The sequence below is a fragment of the Nematolebias whitei genome, chromosome 21 (assembly GCF_014905685.2).
Source record: "Nematolebias whitei isolate Nwh7 chromosome 21, NemWhi1, whole genome shotgun sequence".
Classification (NCBI taxonomy): Eukaryota; Metazoa; Chordata; class Actinopteri; order Cyprinodontiformes; family Rivulidae; genus Nematolebias; species Nematolebias whitei.
Window position 1 is genome coordinate 28,033,679 of NC_056518.1, and position 25,259 is coordinate 28,058,937.

At 38.9% G+C, this 25,259-nt stretch overlaps 1 protein-coding gene across 1 annotated transcript in view; it reads left to right on the forward strand.

Annotated features, from left to right (window-relative positions):
* The window catches only part of si:dkey-288a3.2 (protein phosphatase 1 regulatory subunit 37), a 55,468-nt gene that overhangs the window by 8,332 nt on the left and 21,877 nt on the right, over window positions 1–25,259 (forward strand). Inside the window, exons 5-12 of the mRNA XM_037694787.1 lie at window positions 10,771–10,816; window positions 12,797–12,897; window positions 13,097–13,216; window positions 13,654–13,801; window positions 18,205–18,360; window positions 18,548–18,660; window positions 23,297–23,438; window positions 24,786–24,952. Coding sequence (XP_037550715.1) covers window positions 10,771–10,816; window positions 12,797–12,897; window positions 13,097–13,216; window positions 13,654–13,801; window positions 18,205–18,360; window positions 18,548–18,660; window positions 23,297–23,438; window positions 24,786–24,952 — 993 coding nt within the window. The remainder of the gene's footprint in view (window positions 1–10,770; window positions 10,817–12,796; window positions 12,898–13,096; window positions 13,217–13,653; window positions 13,802–18,204; window positions 18,361–18,547; window positions 18,661–23,296; window positions 23,439–24,785; window positions 24,953–25,259) is intronic.

Sequence of the window (25,259 nt, forward strand, 5' to 3'; positions counted from 1 at the left end):
AGTGGCCATAACATGTGGATCTTGACGAAAAGATCAGCACCCTGGATAAAAGCAGATGAAATGAGCTCTGAGCTCTGTCATTCTGGAGGAGCTCAGATGAGAGCTTTTGCTGCTCCACATCCAAAGGAGTCATGAGGTTGTTCAAGTATCTGGTAAAGATGCCTCCTGGGTGCCTCTCTCTGGAGGTTTACTGTATGTATAGAGGGATTTTATTCTGTTTCTGGCCAAGGGACACCTTTGGATTCCACAAAAGGAACAGTACTTTTAACTCTTCTTACTGCATTAATAATTAGGCACTACAACTAAATATTATTCCGACCAGTCAAACACTGTTGGATTATAATGGACCAGAGCAAAAAGTGAACTGCATCCAAATAAAGTTGTCCAGAAACATACAATGTGCTCACATGTGAGGTAAAGTTATGAAAACTGTTAAATGACCATCAATCTGAGGAGCCACAACAAACTGAGTCCCAACAAGCAGCACACTCGCATAGTGGACCAACCAGTTTGCTGGTGGTAAGATGGTTTCTGGGGCCCGCTCTCTCCCCCGTCGACTCCTCTGAGGCAGCCATAGCTGAAGTGGTTCAAAACGTCAAAGTTCATGCGCAATAATCCAGGTAAAAATCCAATAAAGTTCCATCAGGTCATCCGGACGGTTTCTTTTTTTTTGTGGTTGAGACGTTTCATCCTTCATCCAAAGGACTTCATCAGTCCGAGGAGCCACAACAAACTCAGTCCCACAAGCAGCACACTCACATAGTGGACCAACACGTTTGCTGGTGATAAGATGGTTTCTGGGGCTTGTCAACTCCTCTGAGGCAGCCATAACCAAAGTGGCTCACAATGTCTGTGAATCATCCAAAACAACTGAATTTGTGGCTCCTCAGACTGATGAAGTCCTTTGGATGAAGGATGAAATGTCTAAAAAAAAAGGAAACCGTCCAGAGGACCTGAATAAACTTAGTTGGATTTACCATCTGGATTACTGAGCATGAACTTTGATGTGTTAAATGACCAGATTAGAACAACAGATAGAAAACAATGTTAGCCATTTTGGTTTAAAGTAAACAAAATATGTTGTGGCCAAGAGTTTTATGAAATCACAGATGTTAAAACATATCTACAGTTCCAAAAAAAATCTTTGGTCTGCTTCGTTTTATATGATGGAGCGGGTGTGAGCTGTGACACATAGAAACTCCTGGGAAAAACTAAACTTTTAGATTACACAACAAAATAGCTGGTAAAATTGCCATAATGTTGATATTGCACAAGACATCAATGATTGCATTTAAAGTACATATATTATTTTTATTAAGGATACTGTCCTGTCAGGTCAAAGGACAATCTAACTGGGGAAATTTGAATAAATAAGCGTATAGCAATAAAACCCTCATTATTTTGAAATGTTGGATGTTATGTGTGCAGTTTAAGGGAGAGAACAGTGCTGACAGACTGAGTCAATGTTTTCAACCCTCAGTTTCAAACAGGGGTTCCAGATTACAGCAGCTTTAACTGTAAGTTTGTATTCTTTCTGTGATGTTTTGCAGAGTAAGCCTGGAATTAGTTGCATGTTGGCAAATCTTTTAATGAATAGCTTAGTGGTTGTTTCCCTTGCAGATTATTCAGTTGAGTGGACTGAAGAGAAATCAATTACAACAACTTAACTTTCATTATTTATCCCACTGCAAGGAGGGGAAAAAAGTGACATGAATATAAGCCTGCATTAAATTCAGGGTCAGATTCAACTCCCACAAATGTTATTTTCTTGGGATAAACCCCTCAGCGGTGAGAGGAGGGGGAGGATGAGGAGGGGGAAAAAGGAGAATCCCTCCAGAAATGAAAAAGACAAGAGAAAATGTGTTTTTACAGACCACCGCTGCTTTCTCAGCTCTTTTGATTAGCATTAATGTTGCACTGTGGAAGTCTGCTCCTCCACACAAACACACACTGAAAGCTTCATCTCCCTGCCTGTGTGAGTCTAAAGAGAGTTTTTTCCCTCTTTCTTTCTTTTAAATTAAATGCATGCTGATTGTTATTGCAGCACCCCTCCCTCGAGTGGAACAGCCGAGGTAAATGTCACTAAGTAAGTGCCGCACTATTTTCCTGGCTGGTTGTTAGCGGGCGAAATGAAAGCGCAGAGAGGGAAGAGGTGGAGGAGCGCGAGGCTTATCGGGGAGCAGCAGGAGGACCGGACATATGTCGCTCCTCTCATTACAGGCCGATAACGGGACACTTAGTGGCACATTTGAAACGACGTGGAGCGGCGATCATGGCTGAAAGGGAAGCAGGAAGTGCAGGTCGGGATGAGGATCACCACAGGACACATGCAGGCTCACAAGCATGCTTTATTTAAGACACACAACCTTCACTGCCTTTATGGTGAAACACAATTTCCCTAAATGCCATCTGGGAAACAGCATGCAGAACTGAAAATAAGGATAAAACCTCGTCTATGTGTAAAAGAGTCTACTTTCCATGCTCGATGCCTAATTGAATTGGGAACAGTTGCAGTTAAACTGAAAGGCATGTGTGATACACTATTGGTGGGGCACTATTAGTGTGAATTGAATTTCCATGGCTGGCTGAGTGGAATATGAGTGCTTTTTGTAAGTAGGATAATATTACAGGCCTGGACTCTCTGAGAGGAGAGGCTCTGTCGCCACAATGACCACTTTTTGACCAAACATCTGTCAGCTGATGGCAACGATCACGTCTGAACTCACAGGATGGAGGTGTTCAGCCTTTTAACATCAAACTAAAAATAACTAGAGAAATTGCATTTCCTGTGAAAATGCAGTGTGAATGCTTATTGCCGAAGAACTTGCCAAAACACAGCTGAAATAAGCTAAAAACATTCTGAAATGTAGTTGAAATAGAAGAACAAGCCTAAATTAGTAGAAGCATGCAGAAAAAATACATATTTACTGATTTGGGTTTAAATAAGCAGAAATGAACACAAAAATTAGGAAGTCAATTAAAAAAGCTGAAATTAGCACAAAAAAGCTGAAAAGTTTCAGAAAAGGCAGAAAGAAGCTAGAGCAGAAGGAAGTGGAAAGCGCTGCAATGAGCTCCAAAAATTTGGAAATAGCTGAAAAAGCTAAACTTAGCATAAAAAACCTGCTAAATAGTAGCTGAAATAGCAGATAAATCTGAAAATAGAAGAAATAAGCTGAAAGGAGCATAACAAGCTGAAATTAGCAGAAAGAAGTTAATTAGGCTGAAAGTAGCAGAAATTACCAAGAAAAACTTGAATTTATCTGAAAACAGGTGAAATGAGCTAAGAACTTTTTTAAAATTGTAGCTAAAAAGGTAGAACAAGCTTAGTTTAGCAGAAGAAAGCAGAAAGAACATGTTTGCTGAAAGAAGCAGAAATGAGCACAAAAAAGTAAAAATTATCTGAGAAAAGCAAAATCAGCAACAATCAGCTGAGTAGCTAAAAAAGCAGAAAGAAGAAATTAAAAGAAGGAAGTGGAGAGAGCACATTTGACAAATTAGATAGAAAAAGAGTTTAAATTAGTGCAAAAATGTAGAATTAGCTGAAAAAGCTTAAATTAACATAAATAATAATGATGCAAATGTATTGTCATCATTGTATGTTCCCATACAATGACAAAATTGGCTCTCTACATTTAATCCATCCACCATGAGGCAGAGCAGTGGGCAACCTTTGTAAGTTGTAGCTGCGCAGAGGCACCATGAGATGTGCAATGACTGGGGATTGAACCCTGGACCTTCAGGTCCCGAGTTGGCTGCCCTGCCCCTACACCATCTCAAGGTTCAAGGAGACTTTGTCATTTGCATCACATGTGGTACATGAGGTGTAACATAATTGTGTAATCAAGATCCAGTTATACCTCCAAAAAAAGTAACAGATATAAAGTATAAATAAAAATAAACAGTATGTAAGGATCTAAGATATACACTAACAATAATAATATAATGAAGGTGTAGTAAACAGCAACCTGAACAAGATCACATCAAATTAGCAACTCTGGCTACAAAAATAAACAAATAAAACACACTATTTCTGTACTATGATAAGAAAGATTGTACAAGTATTCTTATTGTGAGGATAAATAAATGCAGATTAAATATCCAAAGTCAAGATTGCCAGTTTAGCATGTGTTCATAATTTAGTTACATTTTAAGGTTAGTGTAATTGCTATTTATGTTTAATAAACAAACATTTTGACAAACAGATGTTGATTTTTAACTCTTCCATCTTGGGATTTTGTATCTTTTTTAAAGCATGAAGACCATTTAAGGCAAACATTTAAAATAAATTAATGAAAGTTTCATTTGCAACATGAAAAAAGATCAACTTACTACATGTAAAATCAAAATCCCTATGTAAAGAAATTATAATTTAAATGAAAAATAAAGTGAATTAACTTTTTTTCTTTTTAACCCCTTGAAAGTGCTTTCATTTTAAACGGGACCTGTAAAAATCTTAAATAAACTGGATGCATTTTTGCACCAATTTGATGTCATTTCATGTCAGGTACATGTAGAAGGGAACAAGTTGTCAGTCAGGAAGCAATCTATAGAAATGAAAAAAATTCTGGAGTTAAAATAATTAATAAATCCAAAACTGTCATAATAAAATCCATCACATGGGACAACATCCTCTTCTCCAAAACAAACCTTGCTAGTGATGTGAAGTTCATGAACGAGCCGCATCATTTGAACGGCTCTTTACAACGAACCAAATTGTAAACAGTAGAGACGTTGCTAGTTTTAATTTTTCCCTCCTCGCTATTTCGTCATGTTTTCCTCCTTAATCCCACATCATCATGTACGCCATTCGTGATGACGTGTATCCGAATGTGATGATGTCACTAATTTAAAATAGAACGGCTATATGAAGTAAACTCGTTGTCAAGATCTGGTTACCTTCAAAGAGTCGTCTTGAGTAACAGCATGAAGGAGAAAAATCAGATTTTAGTGAAACCATAGCGACATGTAATTTCAACTTTATTTTCAGTTTGTTTAGGAAAAAAATTGCTGCCTGAAAACATAATTTTGGAGAAATCGTTCTTCAAAAAAGGAAGCCTCGCCCAAACCCAAACTCCAAAACAAAGATGGTGCAGAAACCAAATGTCCCACAGGAAAAAAATCTGCTCATTCCAAATATTTATTTTTGTTTTATATTTTACAGTGACTGACTGTAAACATCACTGTAGCTGAAAATCAGTTTTTTATTCTTTAAATGTTTTAAATATTTTTTGTTATTGGATGGTGATTTAAAAATCTTAAAGCTTTAACTTGTTTCGGTGGAAAAACGCAAAATAAAAACGAATATTTTTTATTATTTTACAATTTTTTTTTGGTCTGAATCTTTCAACTTTGTATATTTCAGAGTCTAGATTAGTTTTCATTCTGGTTTGAATTTAAAATAAAATCTAATGAAATGTGCATGTGTGCACGTGCACACACATTCTCGTACTTGTACTATGTGGGGACATTGCCTTAACTTCCATTCATTTTTATAACCTAACCGTGACTCTTACCCCACAACAAGACTTATCCTTGTGGGGACCAGGTTTTGGTCCCCACAAGGAGCAGTTGGTCCCCACAATGTAGGATGATTTGCAAAATTGGTCCTCACAATGCTAACTGAAACAAAAATGTGTGTGTGTGTGTGTGTGTTTTCCTGTTTTGATGTTCGCTTCCTGTTGATAACAGACTCAGCCTTTTATATTTTCATTGTAACACACTTTTCTGATCAGAAAGCTGTAATGTAATCAGAAATGTTTTGGCAGAAATGTGACGATCATTTCAGATGTGCTTTCTTTTTTTTTACATATTTTTTGGCTTCATCCAAGTAACAAAAAACAAAAACAGAGATGATTTCATCTCAGAGTGTGAAACCTGCAGAGCTGAATCTGAAATTCAGCTGAGAGTTAAATGATCGCAAACACACATATCAGAGCGCACGTTCTTGTAAACGTACTTTTTGGGGACTTTGCATCGACGTCTATTCATTTCTGTCGCCTAACCCTGCATCTTTCCTTAAAACCTAACTGTGCCTAGTATTAGTAATGGTAAACTAGTACTAGGCAACTTCTAGTAAACCTAACCCCTAACCCGCCAACAAGACTTCTCTTTCTGAGGACATGGCATTTGGTCCACAAAAGAAGCAGGTGGTCCCCTCAATGCAGGATTTTTTTGTAAAATTGGTCCCCACAGTACTGCAACAACACACACACACACACACCTCGAGCAGTCAGCATTGCCTGTGTACATTATTTTTGACATTAACCATTTAAGAGAACAGTATCTTTGACACAAAGTGGCTTTTATTTAGACACTAAATGGAAAAAAAACACTAAAAGTCAATTACTATTGTCTTTTCTCTTTTTTGCTTCTAGATCTTTTTTTTTTTTTAAATGACAAATGAATTTACTAATTTTGTCAGAGCTCTTTCTAGCCACTGCAGCTTTAATTGCTAATTGTTAACAGCAAATGAATACATTTGCATATTAATGAGCTCCCAATTTACATTTTTAATTTGCCGCCTTCAAAGAGTGTGAGATAAAAGGTTGTGTTATTTTAAATTATTTATCCTTCGGCACAGAAAAGATGCTTAGAGGAAAATGTGGGGGTGATGTTTTTTAACCCCGAAGAGCTCGGAAACGTATATAAATAAATATATACATCACTTATTTTTGTCCCTTAATTAAAGGCGACTAGACGAAAAATGGTGCATTTAAAGATATTTTAGGACAAAGCACCACAGAGGGTTTCTGCACGAGTCAAGTTTGGAAACCAGATTCGTTTTTTCTCTCATCTTTTTCTGCTTCGTGTTCGTGAATGTGTGTGTGACAGCGCGTGTGTGTGTTAGATGATTTGCCTTTTATCACTCCATTTTGTCCTCTCTCCCTCCTGACACATCAATTGATTTGGCAGCCGGCGCCTTCGGTTTCCGGCTTTCACCACGAAGCGCAGAACAAGTTCAGAAATTCATTAAGATGAAAAACAGTCACCACTGTATTCTTCCTGAGGAGGAGGAGGTGCAGCATATGTGTGTGTGTTTCTATCTGTGTGTGTTAGAACGGTTTTTGGATTAGTGCCAGACGACAGATTTCACAGGCCGGACACCAGCACATGGCAACTGTTTTTAATTGATTGTTTTTGTGACAAACAGGTGAAATAAACCCACGTTAACTCAGTCAGAAAGAAAAAGTCAGACTTGTATTCGTTGTCTGAAGCTTTTCAACAATCAGCTTCAGTTATGGTTATTTCAAAAGAGGTAAAAAGAGTTCTTGGTTGTTGGTTGTTGGTGCAACACTCTGCACACAGAGGCTTAAACCTAAATCCTGCAGCTCATCCTGATGTAAACGAGGCCTAAATTAAAAATCTGCATTATTGTCAGGTTTTCATTTTTCTGGTGTAATCGACTTCAGCAGACTTTGTGCTTTATTAACCGTTCATGCATCAAAATGTTCAGCTCATTTAGGAGATGGACACTTTTTATACTTTTCACAATTTTTAACACTATTTACAAATATTTGCTGATAGGAATGCATCAAGATTCCTCCAAAATTATTGTTTTTGACATCCGCTTAAGCAAATTAGCTTGTTTTTTTTCTTATGCTGCTTTTAGCATTTAACTAGTCTTTTGTTACTTTTTGCATTTTGTGACCATTCTGATACTTTTGCTGTTAGCAACAATTCTGCCACTTTTAGCTTTTTGCTTACATTTTAGTATGTTTAGCTAGCATTTTGCTAGTTTTAGCTAGCCTTATGCTACTTTTAATCTTTAACTTTTTTATTTTTTTGCTGGAGGGAAGTGGTGACACAGAGGTTAGAGAATGTGATCGGAAGGTCACCGGTTCAACTCCCTGATCTGACATCAAAATGTAGGTGGGAAAGGTGAAACACCCACACCTGCCTCCACCCTCACTTGCCCCACCCTGAGCTCTTGAGCAAGGTCCTTAACCCCCACCATCTGCTCCCCCAGGCACTCCAGATGGCAACTCTCTGCTCCACTCAGAGGGTTGTGGTAGCTCGGCGGTCTGTGGTTGTGTCAGGAAGGGCATCCGGCGTAAAAATAATTGCCAAGTCTTTGTGCAAGTTAGTTTTCCGTGGTGACCGCTGAGAAAGGGAGCAGCCAAAAGAAGAAGAAGAAAGAAGCTAGCATTTTGCTACTTTTTACTTTAGGTTAGCCTTTTACTACTTTTATCCTCAAGCTAGCATTTTACTACATTTAGTTACCTTTTTGATATTTTTAACTAGCGTTTTGATACTTTCATCTTTATGATAGCAATTTGCAAGTTTTAGCTAACCCTTTGCTACTTTTCGCCTCTATCTAGAGTTTTATCATTGTATGTATTAGCTACATATTTGCCATCTTTTGCTACTTTTGTCCTTTTTCTCTTCTTATTTGCAACGGTTAGATTTTTACAAGTATTTGGCTACTTGTGGACTTTCGTTAGCATTTAGCTTGTTTTAGCGTTTAGCTAGTGTTCTGATTTTTTTGCTTTAACGACTCCAAATCAGCTTCTTATCAGCAAATTTGAACAAAGTATTTTTGCTACATTCCTGCTGTTTTATTTAATAGAAAATGTTCTTTCTTTAGTTTAGTCTTCTTATTTGTGTTTTCTGTAACAAGTTGAAGTTACTTCTTCTAAAAACAGTCCATTTGGTTGATCTCATGGCTGTATTTCCTGTCTGAGACAGACTTTAGGTTTTCACATGCATTATTACACAAAACTCAACATTTAATTACTATGCATTAACTTAAAGATTTAAAACAAGGAATTAATTAAACAAAATCCCAAATGCATCTCTGTCCTTTTAATTTATTTCATTTAAACTCAGAAATTTATTAAAAAAAAAACCTAAAGCTCACACTGACTAAAACATTTAATTTTTTGTTATTAATTTGATTTTAATGAGATCTTGAATGTTGATGCTACAACAAAAGTTCAGCAGGTTTCTGACATACAAACGATTTCAGTTTCAAATACATCTGAAATATCTCTGGGTCATTATTAATCTGACGTGCTTAGAATTATATTAAATATTATATTTTTCCCCAGGCTCTTGTTTTATATTTTCTGTTTAAATATAATTTCATATGTTTCATTTTGGATTGCACTAATTTAACAACAGTAGCTCAAATTGTACTTCTCATCAATAATAAAGTTTTTTTATATACATATGTCACAAATAATGTTCTAAGTGCCAAACTGCACTTCATTTGTCAGTATCTCTGCAGTTGTTGCAAACTGATTGTCTTGGCAATTTATTTTCCACCAAAACAACAGAAACTGAAACATTTCATGTCTCTTACAGATAAGAAGAAGAAAAGCGACTAATTTTGACCTTTTAAAACTGACAGAGGAAGAATGAATCCACCAATCAGATTTGAGAGGCAGTTCTGTGTGTGCAGATTCACACACTGTGGAAAATCCACATTTCTTACTCCTAGAATGAGCCACATCACCTCACTAAGCCATGTTTAAAATAAATACTTTGTATTTTATTTTTAGTTAAACCATAAAAAAGCTAAGCAAACACTCAAATAAGAAGCAATGTGCAATATTGGTCTTTAAAAATATGTAGGAGATGTGGGGAGGGCTGATCTATTCATTTTTAAAGAGACAAAAAAGGAATCTTAGTTAAGAGCTAGGTAAAATAAATACTCTTCTGATTTTATTTTTGTCAGTAATTTCACCTGTTTTCTTGGCGCAGACATGCAGTTTGTCTGTGTAAGAGCATGTTTGTTAGGAGAGATAATGTTCAGTGTAAATTCAGCCTCGTTCCAGTTACACACCAGTCTTTTGTTCATGTAAGAGACCAGTTTATGTTCCGCTGATCTAATTTCTACAGAGGCATGTTGCTGCTGCTGTCCTTTTGTCTTTAGCTTCTCCTCATGCTGCTTCGAATCAAGACTTGATCCTTTTTTTTATTCAGAAGAAGAAAGATTTAAGGAAGAAACTGAAGATGTGTGTGCGCATGTTGGTTCTGTGGGGTGCCCAGGGCCACTATGGAACTTTTCAGGGCCACTGGGGAAAAATGGGCACCCTAGATGTTTTATCATTCTTGCTCTTAAAACCAGAGAAAGTAACCACCTGAAATTGTTTAATTTATTTAGATTTTTTTAAACAACCAGTTCTGTGTTTATGTTTTAATTTGTACACTTCTGGGGCCCCCTGGTGGAGCCTTCCTGCTTCAACAAACGGATAAAAGTTAAACCTCCTGCAAAAAATAAAAAATAAAAAAAATCCCCCGAAATAAGTGTTTCACAGGAAGTGGAACCTGTGTTTAAACTCCAAGGAGAAAATCCTAATTTAAATCAGGTTTATCAGCTCCTTATGTTGAGCAAAACCAACATCAGTCACAAGCAAATGGATCCTATCAGCTCCTATTTATGCAAAAGATGCTTTTTAAAAATCTGTCGCCTTGTTCTGCTTGTCAGTGTTCTCCACCACCCGTGCAGATCTGCCACCTCCCGTGATTGATGCAGTCAAATTAGATGTATGTGGAACACTGGCGCCGGCAAATGAACACATCAACTGATGACCAGCTGTTTCTAATTATTATACACTGGTTAATTAGGACGCCGTGTCACCATCAACAGTGGCGATAAACTGTGCAAAATTCATAATTCATACTCCGGCATCCAATGAGGCTCCGTGATCAAACCGCCATGGTGGATGGAGAGGCCGTGCAAATGCAGAGCGGGGAGGGTGTGTGTGTGTGTGTGTGTATGTGTGTGGGCGTGCGCCACTTCCTCACACCTCTCTGTGTCTCTCTCAGCAGGGTGTGTGTGGAGGTGGCACTGTCGAACGTCTGGATCTCAAAGGTAAGCTGAGCGCCTCGCTCCGTCCCTATTAAATATGATTTGATGTCAAATTCCCAAAAACACTCACTGTATTCATATAGTTTCATGAATTCAAACAAAGTCATATTGTATTAAACATTTAAAAATGCTGGCTCCCAGCTTTACATATCAGTTTTAAAATGTGTTTATTTATAATACCTACTTTTGTTTTTTGTTTGTTTTTATGATTTTATTCCAAATCGAATGTGCAAGTCTGAACGTTAATCCATCATTAAAGCCTCCAGTGGAGACTGAAACCACTTCTAAATTCAACTGGCCCTAATTGTCTGGATGTTTTGTGGTTTCTGCATTTGATTTTGTCCCGTTTATCTTTATTTTGTTTCTGAAGTTTATGTATTTTTATGGCTGTAGTCATCCTCTTCCTGGGTCTTTGTATAATAGCCACAACAGTTTGTATTTTTGTTTTGGTTCATATTATTCACCAGTTTGTCCATAGGTTGTTGTTTTTATTTTTTTATATTGTTTCCAATTATCTCAGTTATCAACCATTAAACCACATAATTAAACTTTACAGTTTTTGAAGTGATGTTCTGTAGCTCCTCAGATAAATAACATTATTAACTGACTTGTATTTGAATGTTTCTGATCAGTGCCCTGAGATGACTTCTGTTGTGATTTGGCGTTATATAAATAAACTGAACTGAATTGATTTGAACAGTAAACACTGTTTCCCCTGTGACATCAGTCATTGAGCACAGAGTCTTTATCCGTGATCAGCTGATATCTAAATGAGCGAGGCAACATGAAGTTCAGCATTTCCTAGGGTCTCTTCCCAGTTGGTCATACCTGGAGCACATCCCTATGGAGGCGTTCAGGGTCCATCCTTACCAGATGCTTGAATCACCACAGCTGGCTCTTCTGCATGTGGACGAGCAGCAGTAGAGTCTTTCCCAGAGAACTGAACTTCTCACTTTATCTCTAAGGGAGGGTCCAGCTACCCTTCAGAGTTAACTCGTTTGGACCGCCTGGATCTGCAATCTCGTTCTTTCAGTCACCACACAAAGCTTGTGAGGATAGTAATGTAAACCGAACAGTAAACACAGAGCTTCTCCTTCAAGTTCGACTCCCTCTTCACCACAATAGACTGGCACAGAGTGCACAATACTGCCAAAGCTGCACCAGTCCATCTGTCAATCTCACGCCTTATTCTTTCCTCAAAACAAACTTACACAACAACTAAATAGTTAACATTGTTCTGTTATTAACTTTGCATTTAGTGTTAGATTTTGTGAGTTTTGGACACCTGTGCAAACCTCTTCACCTCAGCCATAATGTGAAGAATTTGCTTCAAATTAAACCAAAAGATTTGGTGATCAAAGCGTGTCGCCAGGACGAAGGGTGAAGGAAGGGAACAGGATTGAGAAGACAACAAAAACCAAAACCAGAAACTAATTAAGCAGAACAAGTTGTGTTAAAGCTGTTCATAACTGCCTCTAACTATCATCTGTGTAACATAAAATCCTGTAATGTAGAGTAAAACAACTGAATAAAGTTACCGTCTACCAAGGAGAATATAAGTTGTTCTCAGTGTTTGACATTCAGTGTTTGTTTGTTGTTTTGTTTAGTTAAAGAAATCACAAATCGTTTATCAGTTTGAGAATTTAAGCTGGTGTGTACAGGTATTTTTATTGATTACTGTGGGCTGCAGGCAGACAGTGAACACTCAATAAACACTCGAGCGCTCACATCTTGCAAGTCCAATCATGAAAAACTGCAGCAATCATCATCATTTCTCTCTGTCTTTCTGATTAAGTCTCAGAACTTTTATTAAAAGAAAACACAAACATGCAGATAAACTTTGACTGTAAAGGAAATTGTTTTGTCCTGATTGTAGCTGAAATACTTTTTATTTTAAAAAAAAGCACATTTAGATGTGCACAATTTTGCCCGTTAGCAAACAGCGTCCCAATTATCTTGGTTTGATTGCTTTCCTCCATCAAGGTGAGCGATTAGACCACAGCTCCTGTGAAGCTCTGGAAGTTGTCCTGAAATCGCTGCACTTTGATTTCATCAGTCTGCAGGCAGCCCAACTGGAAGAAAATGTGAGTTTTATGAGCAAAAGTGTTTTTTTTTTCCTCCTCTGTTCTTCATCTTAGTTCCAATACAGTTTCATATTCAGACCTTTCCTGGTATCAGATTAAAGTTTTTTCCCTGCTTCCCAAAGAAACTTCATAACGTTCCTGTCAAATTTAGGGCCTTGCTTTCTTCATTTTTCCCCCTTCACTATGTTCTCTGTTCCAGGGAGCGTCATCCTTGCTGGATATGATTTTGTACTACGAATCTACAACCCATCTTGACGTTTCTGACAACAGCAGTATGGGAACATCGGCTTGGAGGGCCCTCGCTCATTTGATAAAGCAGGTTAGGTGGTGGAGCAGTAATCTTTTCATGTAGGCTTTCTCGCAGGGATAACGCTCATTCTGGAAAGTGAGTTTGGGGCGCGTTATGTAGGGAGAAGATGCAGGGCCAAACAAACAGGGTGAGAAGTCAACTCACCGCAGACGCCGGCAGGAACACCGGATTTAATGCAGCGTCACAGAGAATATCAGCAAATGAAACTGATAAGATGGTGCCTCTCAGATCACTGTTATCAGGGCAAGGTCAGGACTCTGAGTTGGTTTGTCAAAATAAACAGAATTCCACTAGTTTGTGTTGACAGATTGATCATTTCATTATTAAAACACAGGTTTAAAAGAGGGGAAAAAAGGCAGTTTTAATGATATGTACGCACAAGAAAACAATGAAGATGGAGATCTTGCCTTCAACAGATTCCTCGTTCTGGTGGCTTTGTGTTGCAGAGTGTGCGTCTCTCCAGGCTGGATGTGTGTAACGTGCCCCTGAGTAACTATCCGGTTCAGTCTTTAGCCAAAGCTCTGCTGACCAGCCGGCTCACCGTTCTACACCTCCACAATGCCCAGCTGAGCGGCATGCCACTGTTCACACTGGGTATGAAGCACACACACACAAATATATTTATCTTTAAAGCACATTTTAACAATCTAGAGACCAAAGTCATGTGCAGAACATTAAAATGCACACAAAAATTACAAAACTAGAAACACTTGGATATCGCACACCACCATAAGGCGTAAAGACCTAGACCAGGACTGTTCAACAAAACTGTTCGGGGGGCCACAGTTACTGAAAGTCAGCAGCTCGGGGGCCAGATATCCGGCAATTAAAGTCATTATGTAAATAAACCAAGTATTACAATGATCTGTTAACTTTTAGATTTCCATTTTTTGTTGCATTGACTCATATGCGATAAACAGAACACAAACCTAATATACTGTGTGTGTGTGTATGTATATATATATATATATATATATATATATATATATATATATATATATATATATATATATATATATATATATATATATGTAATTTATTTATTTTAAATGAACTCAATGGTGGTTCTGGCCCGCGGACCACCAATTGAATAGCACTGCCCTAGTGCTCATGCAGTAACGTCTTGTGCTCAGACAGACAGGCCAACGCTACCCAAAGCATAATGTTCTTAATGGAGGTAACAGAAAAAGTTGATGAAACAATATCAATTAAAAAACTTTAGACAACACCCAGAAAAACAAAACGTTAAAACAGTTGAAGTCGTTTGTATCTATAATATTGATTTTTAAGTAGGACAATTTTTGTCTTATTTGTTTACATTTGAAAGGAAATACTGGGGCCCAAATTGGATCCCTGAGGTACACCTTAAGTGACGTGGACACTCAAAGGGGAGAAAATCAGCAACTTAAAAGAGAAGATAAACCTTTGCAGTTTGACTCTCTGGACATCTTTCTGGTTGTTTCTTGTCATCCTGGCTCTTTAAAAGTTACTGTTGTCGTTCGTGATAAATGTTGCGCTGAGGACAAAGGCACCTTATATTGCATATTTTCCACTTTCTATTTAAAAATAAATTTATCTACAATAATATCTTAAATAATGAAATAAGATTGAGGAGTTTCATTCACTCAGCTAAAATAAAAAGTATTTTTTGTCTTTGAAAACTGTGTGTCGATGCAAAAGACAAACACAAAGTCTCCAAAATGTCTCAAAATGGTTGCAATGGCTTACTGTGTGGTGTTTAAATTTTAAACATGTACAAAAAAATTGCACTAAAAATATTTACAGGGTTGCCCCAAGCACCTGAAGGCCTCTCGAACCCCTCTCTATTGGAAAAAATAAACATAAATTGTGATTTAATTGAGTCAGTTTATTCAGCCTTTACTTACGTACACAAATGTGTCATAAATACTAATTCAGTGTGTTTCTAAGTGAAGATATGTGTATTTTCCCACAATTTGTTTTTCCAATTAGTTCCCAAAAGGTGCAGACCAAATCCTGGCTTAAGGATCAGGTTTGTTCAAGACTTTTTTAAATCACATCAGGAAAACTCAACAGAACATAAGAACTGAGGCGATTCTCCTGTAAGTCCTTCTGGGAATTCACTGACTGATTTTATACCGATTTTTTTTATTGTCAAACATAGCAACGATTGAAACCAGTCAAACTTTCAGAGCTACTTATTTTTGTTGCATCATGTCCAGAGAAACAGCAGCAGCGTCCAAGCTTTGTTTTCGCTCTGAGAAATCTGGTTTGCATGGAAACAGTCTCCATACACCAAAGATTATTTACATATCTTTTGCATGCAAATATGACCATTTTATATAGAGCATCCTCTGTGTGTGTGTTTGTGTGTGTACAAGTATTCGATTTGTGTGTTTGTGCTGTGCGGTCAGCAGGACCAGATTTTGACCCATGACCATCTCTGCAGGTCTGGACCAGGATTAGAGGCCTAATCTCTTACCTGCCACTTTACGCACCGCTGCACATGTCTTTAAAGGAAGTGGCAGCCAGGACACACACACACGCACACACACACACACATACAATGGGATGCTTTATAGAAACACACAAATTAAAATACTCTGCTGAGCGAGATTGATCGGGTTTGTTGTGTCTCAGCTGTTCTGGTGAAGAAGAGAACGAAGTGTGTGCGTGAGTGCATGTGTGGGTCTTTGAGTGTTTTGGGGGTGGTAGTGCAAGCATGATGGTCATGTGACTACAGATAAATTGAGTGTAGAAGCAGACACACACAGGTTAGAAGAGTGTACACAATCATACATAAATGCATTAATACACTCACAGGAAAACACCAAAGAGGTCGATTGAGTGCTGTGCATGGATGATTACACACACACGTGCATACACACATACACAGTTCTGAGCATACTTTTATACTTTCAGTAGGCCTTTTGCTACTTTTAGCTTTTAATTAGCGGGTGTTTTGATACTTTTTGCTAACCTTTAGCTACTTTAAACTGTTTTTTTTTTCTTTTGGCTTTTGCCTATTTTAGCTTTTAGCTGGTGTTCTGCTTCTTTTGGTTTTAACAACTCCGTTTCAGCTTTTTCAGCGTTTCTGCATTTTCACAGAAAATGACATTTCTCGAGTTTGAGCTGTGATAAGAGAAACTCTGATGCAAATTCATGACAAATGTCTCTGTGTGTCCTGTTTATATAGAACAAAACACACTCATTAATATATTTTATAAGAACAAATAAAAGCAAAAATCTTTTTTAGTCAAATCATATTTGCCAAAAACAACTTTTTATGAAAAAACTTTTCTTATGTAGTTTTCCCTTTTACTTTACATGTTATGGAAATGCAGCAGCATTCATGCAGACATGATGAGACATAAAATACATAAAATCTGCTTTTTATATTTAGTTTTTATTATATCATAATTATAACCAAGAGTAATAATGCTATTTTTAATTCAGTTTATTGTTTTTATACTGAGACCGAGCCATTCAAAGAAACAATTCAAAATAAAACTTACATTAATAATTGTAACATAACTGTAATATTAATTATATTTCTAACATTTATATTATAATGCAGACCAGTCCGATTCAGATATACAGGAGAGAAAGCTCAGGAGGTCAGCAACGACAAATAATTATTTTTATTTGAAATTCCACATCTGTGAAGTGTAAACTCAAGTCAGTGAAAACCCTGCAGCTTTATAAAGGCTTATTTTGACTTCATGCTTGTATTTTGTTGTGTGTTGTTATATTCAGTCCATGATGGATCAGTTTGTGTTTGTGACTCTTCATGTGGACAAAAAAATCCAATCTGAGCCCAGCGCCGGTCGCCTCCTCTCAGCTGGGAGCAGAACAGACCCAAACGGACTCAGTATGCTGCCCACTCTTCCCTCCACATTTTCAGATGCTTCCTGGATCTCTTTGATATTTTCAGCTTTGACAAACACCCTCATCCTCCTCCTCTTCCCACTCACTCTCCCACCCATCATCCCTGCCTTTACAGCTACCCTCCTCCCCCACCACATTCCAGCCCAGCATGGGGCCCAGCTGAGGATCATTGCCTTCGATCAGAGCGGATTGGGCGCTCGCGGTGGAGTTGGCCAGATCAATCCCACTGACTCCACCATTTGGTTCCCACTGAGCCTGATGACAATGTTGGCATTCGACGTGCAGCCCGGTGGGCTTGATCAAATCTGTGGAATCGATCTGGGTGGAAGGGCAGCGAGGGTCCAGAAAACATGGACGTAAGCAGACCACAGCACAAATAAAACAAAAAGTACACCTTTGCAAAGCATCACTCAGGCTGAGACAGTTAGAGAGGACATGGAGATAGTTGGAGTGAGGACAGAGGATGCAGAGGACAGAGTGAGATGGAGGAGGATGACTCACTGTGGCGACCACTGATGAGGGAAAAGCCGAAAGAAGAAGAAGATCCATGTTTTGCTGATAGGGAAAAATCACTTCTTCACTGTGATCCCTGCAGGAGATCCCTGCTCTGCAGTCAGTTGTAGATCAGGTTCTGCTCCTACACAAACACAACAAATAATTTCACTAATTTAAATTAAAATGTATGTTCCATGTGTTTGTGAAGTTAGGATGTGGTAGGTAACACTTCTGTCTGACTCTTGTGTAGTTTCACCTCACAGCAACAGAAGCAACTTAATCTTCACTGAAGTTAGCTAAAACCAGCTGAAACGGTTGATACAATTCACCAAATGAGCTCTAATAACATGTAGCATAGTCATGGTTGCTTTGTTCCAGCTGTTTACATCTGTTCTGTCTCTTTATGTCTATGCTCACGTGCAAAAGCTGAGCCGCCCAAAATGATAATCTACAAAACCTGAAAGTTCAACATAAAAATGAAATCTTTGGGACATGGATCTTTTAAAACAAACAAAAAAATAAAACATGTTCCCGCACTTCGACCTGCATTAACTCAACGATGTCACGTGTTTGAGCAGATGTAACGTTCCCATTGTGTTGTGCTTCTGGTCTGCGTCTCGACTCGTTGCCTGCAGTTGGTGCCCTGAAGACAAACAGAGCTTTACAGGAGCTCCATTTAACCAACAACCTGCTGAACAGCTTCCAGGATGCCCTGCAGCTGGGGGACCTGCTGAAATACAACACCTCTCTGCAGACTCTGGAGCTCAGCAACAACGCTGTAGCAGATGATGGTGAGATGCTTGTATTTGTTGCTTTTGCCTGCAGACGACCAGCTTAGGCCCTGCTTGTAAACATTTTATGAAATAAGTTTCAAATTTGACCTTTTTTCTATTCTGATCATTGTAAGGATTTCCTGAACTTCTGTCCTGACACTCAGCAGCATAAATTAACTGTAGAACATGTGTTGGTTTTTTTCAGGGTTGGAGGAGCTGTGTGGAGGTCTGTTGAAACAGACAGAAGGTCTGAAGGTCTTACTGCTGCGAAACAACCAAATCACGGAGAGAGGCATGAAACACCTGGCCAAAGTTCTGGTGAGGAAGACCAGCACCAGGAACACTTTCATCCTCAGCACATCCCTTTCAATGAAAGCATGTGAATTTATCATGTTTTTCTCACAAGATCACGTGAAAAAACAAAGTGACCAATTTGAATTGTGGTAAATGTTTCAAAACCACACTGGGAAAAGTGTGCAAAGCACGTTTCACATCTAAAAACAGGGTTTTCTACATGATGTGCACTATATGTTGTCATCGTTGTATGTTCCCATGCAATGACAAAATTGGTTCTCTGCATTTAACCATCGCACGTGGGATACACCCAGGTGGAGCAGTGGGTGGCTATTGAGCACCTGGGGAGCAATTAGGTATTGGGTGTCTTGCTCATGAACATCACGACATGTGGGAATGGCTGGGAGTCGAATCGCGACTTTCTGGTCCCAGGTTGGCTACTCTGCCTCTACCCCATCTCGGCCCCCACTAAAGTTCATATGAAGTTATTTTGTCTTGACAGAATCTTTGTTTATTTTTTTAAAGTAAACATTTATATCTGTATGCAGCCAGTCCTTTTCCACAAATATATAACTTTGATAAATGATGTGTAGAAGAACTGCATGTAAAATGTATGTAGGTGCATAAAGCAAACATAGAAACATGAACATGTAAAGGAAATTAAAGGCACAAATAAGAGTGGAGTGTAGTATTGATGGTGGAGTTAATGTTTTACCTCTTCGAGTGGACAATTACCAATATGGATGTAGTTCACTGGAGAGGGGAGACATTTTAAATTGTTGTTGTTTCTGATATGACCACTAGATGGCAGTGGTTGTTACATGCCGACCCTTTAACACATTTGAATTTGACAGTTTAATTTGTCCTTATGTCAGAGCAGTATCATATTATTTTTTGCATTTTTTGTGCTCTTAGTTCACTTATGATCCATGCTGGTTGATGGTACTGGTTCTGATAGAAATGGAAAGCAATCCAGCAGCTTGACCATACAAGTCATGCGGGAGGAGTTTACGAACTTCTCATTGGACACCATTTCAGCATTAATATTCATAAAATTATTTATTTATTTCATTATATATCAGGTCTAACAGAACACAAATTAATTATTTGAGATGAAATGTGTCATTGTCAGATTCTGTTCATAACTTTTATGGACAGAATTTCTCGGTACAGCCAGGGGGCAGAGGGATTCTGGTTCAGTGGCCTCAGTTTTCTGTCTCTGCTCTTTGCGGATGATGTGGTCCTGTTGACATCATTGTGCCATGATCTCCAGCTTTCACTGAAATGGTTCACAGCCGAGTGTGAAGCAGCTGAGATGAGAATCAGCACCTCCAAATCTGAAACCATGGTCCTCAGTTGGAAAAGGATGGATTGCTCTCTTCAGGTCGAGGTTGAGGTTCTGCCTCAAGTGGAGGAGTTCAAGTATCTGAATGAAATAGTGGAGCGTGAGATTGACAGACAGATTGGTGCAGCATCTGCAGTATTGCAGACTCTATGCCGGTCCGTTGTGGTGAAGAGTGAGTTGAGCTGTAAGGCAAAGCTTTCCCTGTTTACTTGTCGGTCTACCTTCCTACCCTCACCTATGGTCACGAACTTTGGGAAGTGACTGAAAGAATGAGATCACGGATACAGGTGGTTGAAATGAGTTTCCTCCGCAGGGTAGCTGGACTCTTCCTTAGAGATAGAGTGAGAGGTTCAGTCATCCGGGAGAGATTCAGAGTAGAACCACTGTAGACGAACAGATGCTGGGATATATTCATCATTTAACGCGGGTTCCTCATTTTTCTGGACTGAATAAAACGTGCATTGAATTTAAGGAAATGCAAAGTGAGACGTCATTTATATTTGACCCATCAAAATGAATGCGGTCATTTATTTACAGAATCAAATTTAACATCAAACATTTACATTAATTTGGCAAATTATGAAAATAACAATATAAGCAATCAATCAGGAAAAATCATACGGCCATGATTTTTCCGTTGCTGCACCACAGACATTTATAAACTGTACAACTATGATCTTTTACCCACACGGATGTGAATAAGCACTTTACACAGACATTTCTAAATATCTGGGAGAATTTCTACTTGATAGAAAGTTAAAGATGAAAGAAGTTAAAGGGAGTAAGATTGAATGGGAGGGGAGGAATGTTCACCAGAACCGACACTCTCCATCAGAAGCCCAGCTCTCCTTCGGTACGCTTGGTAGGAAACTTGATCCATTACCTTTCTGAAGATTCATCAGCAGATATGGAATTCCGTTAACGCTACCTGTCCAGCGTCTCCTGATGGTGGCTGTAGCTCGTCAGAAGTAGTGGCTAGTGAAAGTTATAATCCCATGGAACTCGGAAGAGCTTTTTGTCATGTCAAGATCATCCCGTCTCCGACAGAACTCGAACAGAACCAGCAGAAAACTCTCCAGCACTCTCGAACTCTCCAAAAACTCTAGAAGTCTGACAACTCTCCAACTCCGTGTAGACCAGGAAGTACTGACATTTTAAAGACTCTTTCCCGGTTCATTTTTGGGATGTGTTCATTGGTCAGAAACGACCAGACGGGGTGGGTTTTGTGACGTAAGAGGTTAGAGACAGCGAGAATTGTTATGAGACAGATCAGAAATGTTCTCACAGACCGAGAGGGTTTTGTTTTGGCGTGTTTCAGGAAACAGGTGCAAAACATCTCTACTTACGTCTGAGAGGATTCTAAAACATGACAGTTTTAACATAACAACTTGTTTTTCGTTTGACTGTAACCTTGTAAATGCACACACTTGCTCATTCAAAAGCAGAAATCAGAAAAATGCATAATTACTCTGTAACAGCTTTTAACATGAGTTCTAACTGCATGAGAATAAAAATCATTACTCAGTTAATAAAATTGATTAGTTCACTGCAACATCTAAAATGGTTTGAACTAAGACACTTTGATTATCAACATTTGAACAATAGTAATGATAATAAAACAGAGAGTGTTCTTTTCACTTGAATCTTCAAGAGAGAAAGTCTCAGGATGGGTGAACCTGTATTTCTGAGTTCAAATGAATGAAATGACAGTTCCTGTCCCACAAGGTTCTAAAGGTCAAGAGTTTTGACCTTAGACTTAGTTTCGACGTAGGCCTAGTCCACTACACCACTACTCCACATCAAGAGGAGCCAGTTGGGGTGGTTTGGGCACCTGATAAGGATGCTTCCTGGGTGTTTCTTCAAGGAGGTGCTTCGGTCACGTTCGACTGGGAGGAGACCCGGGAAAGACCCAGGACTTGCTGGAGAGACTACATCTCTCATTTGGCCCAAGAACACCTTGGGGTCCTCCCAGAAGAGCTGGAAGAGGTGGGTGGATGGATGGATGGATGGATGGATGGATGGATGGATGGATGGATGGATGGATGGATGGATGGATGGATGGATGGATAGATGGAGATGACATATGAAAATAGAAGCAAAACGTACCCAAATATTGAGAGGAATGGTTCTTACTTTATGAATATGGAGATACCTGCTTTCCTTTAATGTACAGAGAAACCCCCCCCCCCCCCACACACACACACACACCTCTTAAAAATATCCCGCCTCCACATGCCTTCCTCAGACTCTCTGAATAACCTTTGTGCCTCCTGATTGGCAGGTTAAACTGCACCTTCCTGTCATGTGAGTGGCGATTGTGGAAGTCAGGAGGGTAGAAATTAAAGGCCTTTCGTGTATGCGCCTCGGTGTTTGATTCAATAATAGATGGAGCTTGCCAGCTCCAGGCCATAATGACCATAATTAGACCAGTAGCTGGTCATGTGGATTATGATGAGGAGGAAGATGGTGTTTAAACTGTCTGCTCCAACTTTTTCCTGGATATCAGTTGTATTTTAAGTCCTGATAACAGAGTCCAGAAACCTTTTGTTCTCGTATGATATGAGGTGAAATGTGTCATTCAGAGCTCTTGTAAATTTATTTTTTTGCTTAAAGTCAGCATGTCATGTGTGAAAGCATACTGTGTTTCTGGTGCTTTCACACTTCTACCATCCCCGCTCAAACTTCTCACTCCAGCCCCCCCAGAGGTTCACGTTTGACAGCTTTCAACCACGCAGTCGCCTCTTTAATTGTCTGCTATTATCCCTCGTGCATATCCATCCGGGATGCTCTCTCTGCCTCTCGCCATGCGTCGGATGTATCTGCACCTCTGTGTGCTGCAAGTTGGTGAGGAAAAGGACTGAGGGAGGGGGGAAGGCTCTCCAGTGTGTTTGTTGTCACGCCGGTGCAAATTAACTCAGAAGAAGACACTCTGGGTCTGTCAGTCCTCTTCCTGGCTTCTTTCCACCCCCGTGCTCCGTTTCTCTTCAGAGCAGTGACCAGAGGAGGGTGGTGAGGCGACGGGACGCAGCCAGCGGTGGGCGTCGTGTTCCTCTTCAGACAACATGGGCCCCTCATGCCCCAGACACCCCCAATCTTCATGCACCAACTAATCACTCTTATTGTTAATGCGATTCTGGAGAGAGAGAGAGACAGAGAGAGAGACTCCAAGCATTTAACATTAAAGGAAATGGTTTAAAAAGAAGAATCGCAGCTAAGTGGAGATATTTCAAACTTCTCACCCCCCTCAACACACACACACTGAACTCAGATGTACTGTTTTTCACCACTTTAACTTCAGAAGTCTTGTTTCTGCAGCCGGGTCTGAAGGTCCTGCAGGTCCTAGATTTGGGGGAGAACCTCCTTAATAACGAGGGGATCCAGGCGATCAGAGAGCCTCTGATGATGAACGGCTCAGTTCTGCAGCTTGGCCTCACTCAAACCAACATCACCTGTGAAGGTACAACAACGCAGCTTTTAAAAAATATTTAAAAATAAATAAATTACATTCTCTGCAAAAATGCAGTCTTTGAGTCCTGAGTACCAAATGTTAGCAAAGCAGAAACTGAGTTCTTGAAGCTAAAATGAAGCAGAATGCTGCTTAAAAGCTAAAAAGAAAAAAGTTAGCTAAAAGTTGCAACAACAAAAACAAAAAACAAACATCTAAAAGCTACAAGTTGCAAAATACTAGCTAAAAGTAACAAAATACCAATTAACATCAATCAACAAGTAAGGCCAAATAAAATTAGCAAAACATTTGCTAAAAGCTAGAAAAAAAGACCAGCAAACAGTACTAATAGACTAGCTAAAAGCAACAAAAGACAGGCTAAATGTAGCAAAACAGCAGATAACTAAAAGCTAATAGTAGCAAAACTAGCTAAAAAAAAAAAAAAGTTAAGTCTGGTCCTCTGGACATTCAAAAAACAAAACAAACAAATAAAAAAAAAAAATATATACTTTTTTTTGTTTTGTTTTCTGAATGTCCAGAGGACCAGACTTAACTTTTTTAAAAATTTTTTTACTACCTGGATTATTGAGCATGCATCAGGACGGCTAGCTACTGTAAAGTATTAAACAGCTACCTAAGTTCAAATTTGTACAAGCCCAGCTAATAACAAATAAATCAGTGATAGCTAAAAGCTAACATGTAGCGAAAGGCTAACTAAAAGTAGAAAAAGGCTAGCTTGATGTAGCTGTAGCTTAAGAAGACAAAAACAAAACAAAAATGCTAAAGCATATTTTAAAAAGTACTACGCTTTTTGAAAAGGATGAGCTTTATGTATTTATGAAGAGAAAATATTTGTAGATAAAGTGAAATATTTTGAAGTATATAAATTACACACTAGAAAATTTCTGGAGAAACTTAGATGGGGACTGCTGCGTGGTGGCCATTTTAGAGTTCTGTCAGGCATTTTGAATGAGAAAATTGCATCTTTGTTTGTGAATTACGTCACCATAGTAACTCGAAACGCCAATAAATGTAATAGCACACATCACGGTACCAAGCCGGTTGTTTTGTTATAACATTTGTGGGGATACACATCGTGGTTTGGGCCACATTAAATTTGACAGAAGAGTAAGATATAAAGTTAAGAAACCCTTGTCAGGTGGATAATAATAGGGTGGCTTCCTTACTAAGCAGTCCCCTAAAACAGAAGTCATAGTAACACCTGAATGAACTGAACGTTTTAATATGAATGCCTAAAATAACAAAGTACGCAGAAGTTCAACATTAAGACAAAAGATCAGGTTTGTTCCATTTTTCTGCATTTAGTTTCTCATCTCCACTTCTTTTCTTCCGGTGAAGGTGCCGTGGCGCTGGCTGAGGTCCTTGCAGAGAATCGTTACATTCAGAGACTGGACCTCCGTCAGAACCAGGTGAAGCTGGGAGGCCTGATGGCCCTCAGTCTGGTCCTGAGGATCAACCACTCTCTGGCCCATCTGGATGTGGACCCGGTGCCTCCACAGGAGCAGGTAGATGAGGCTGAAAGTCTGTGGTTTGAACCAATGTTTTGTTTTTCTGGAGAAACATGTCACAGCTTGCTAACCAGACGTATTTGAACATCCAGTTTCTTAGTTTCATTTAAATACATCCACTGGTTCATGACTTATTTTGCCAACACCACAAACAAAATACTCCCTCGTGCAAAGACAGGCTAAAACATCATTGCCTTTGGTGGCAGCGATGATCAAGGTAATATTAGAGCACGAGGGCAACTTCGGCCTTTCAGCTCTTCAAGTCCTTGATTCCGATTCAGAATGAGGTTTTGGTTTCTTTTAG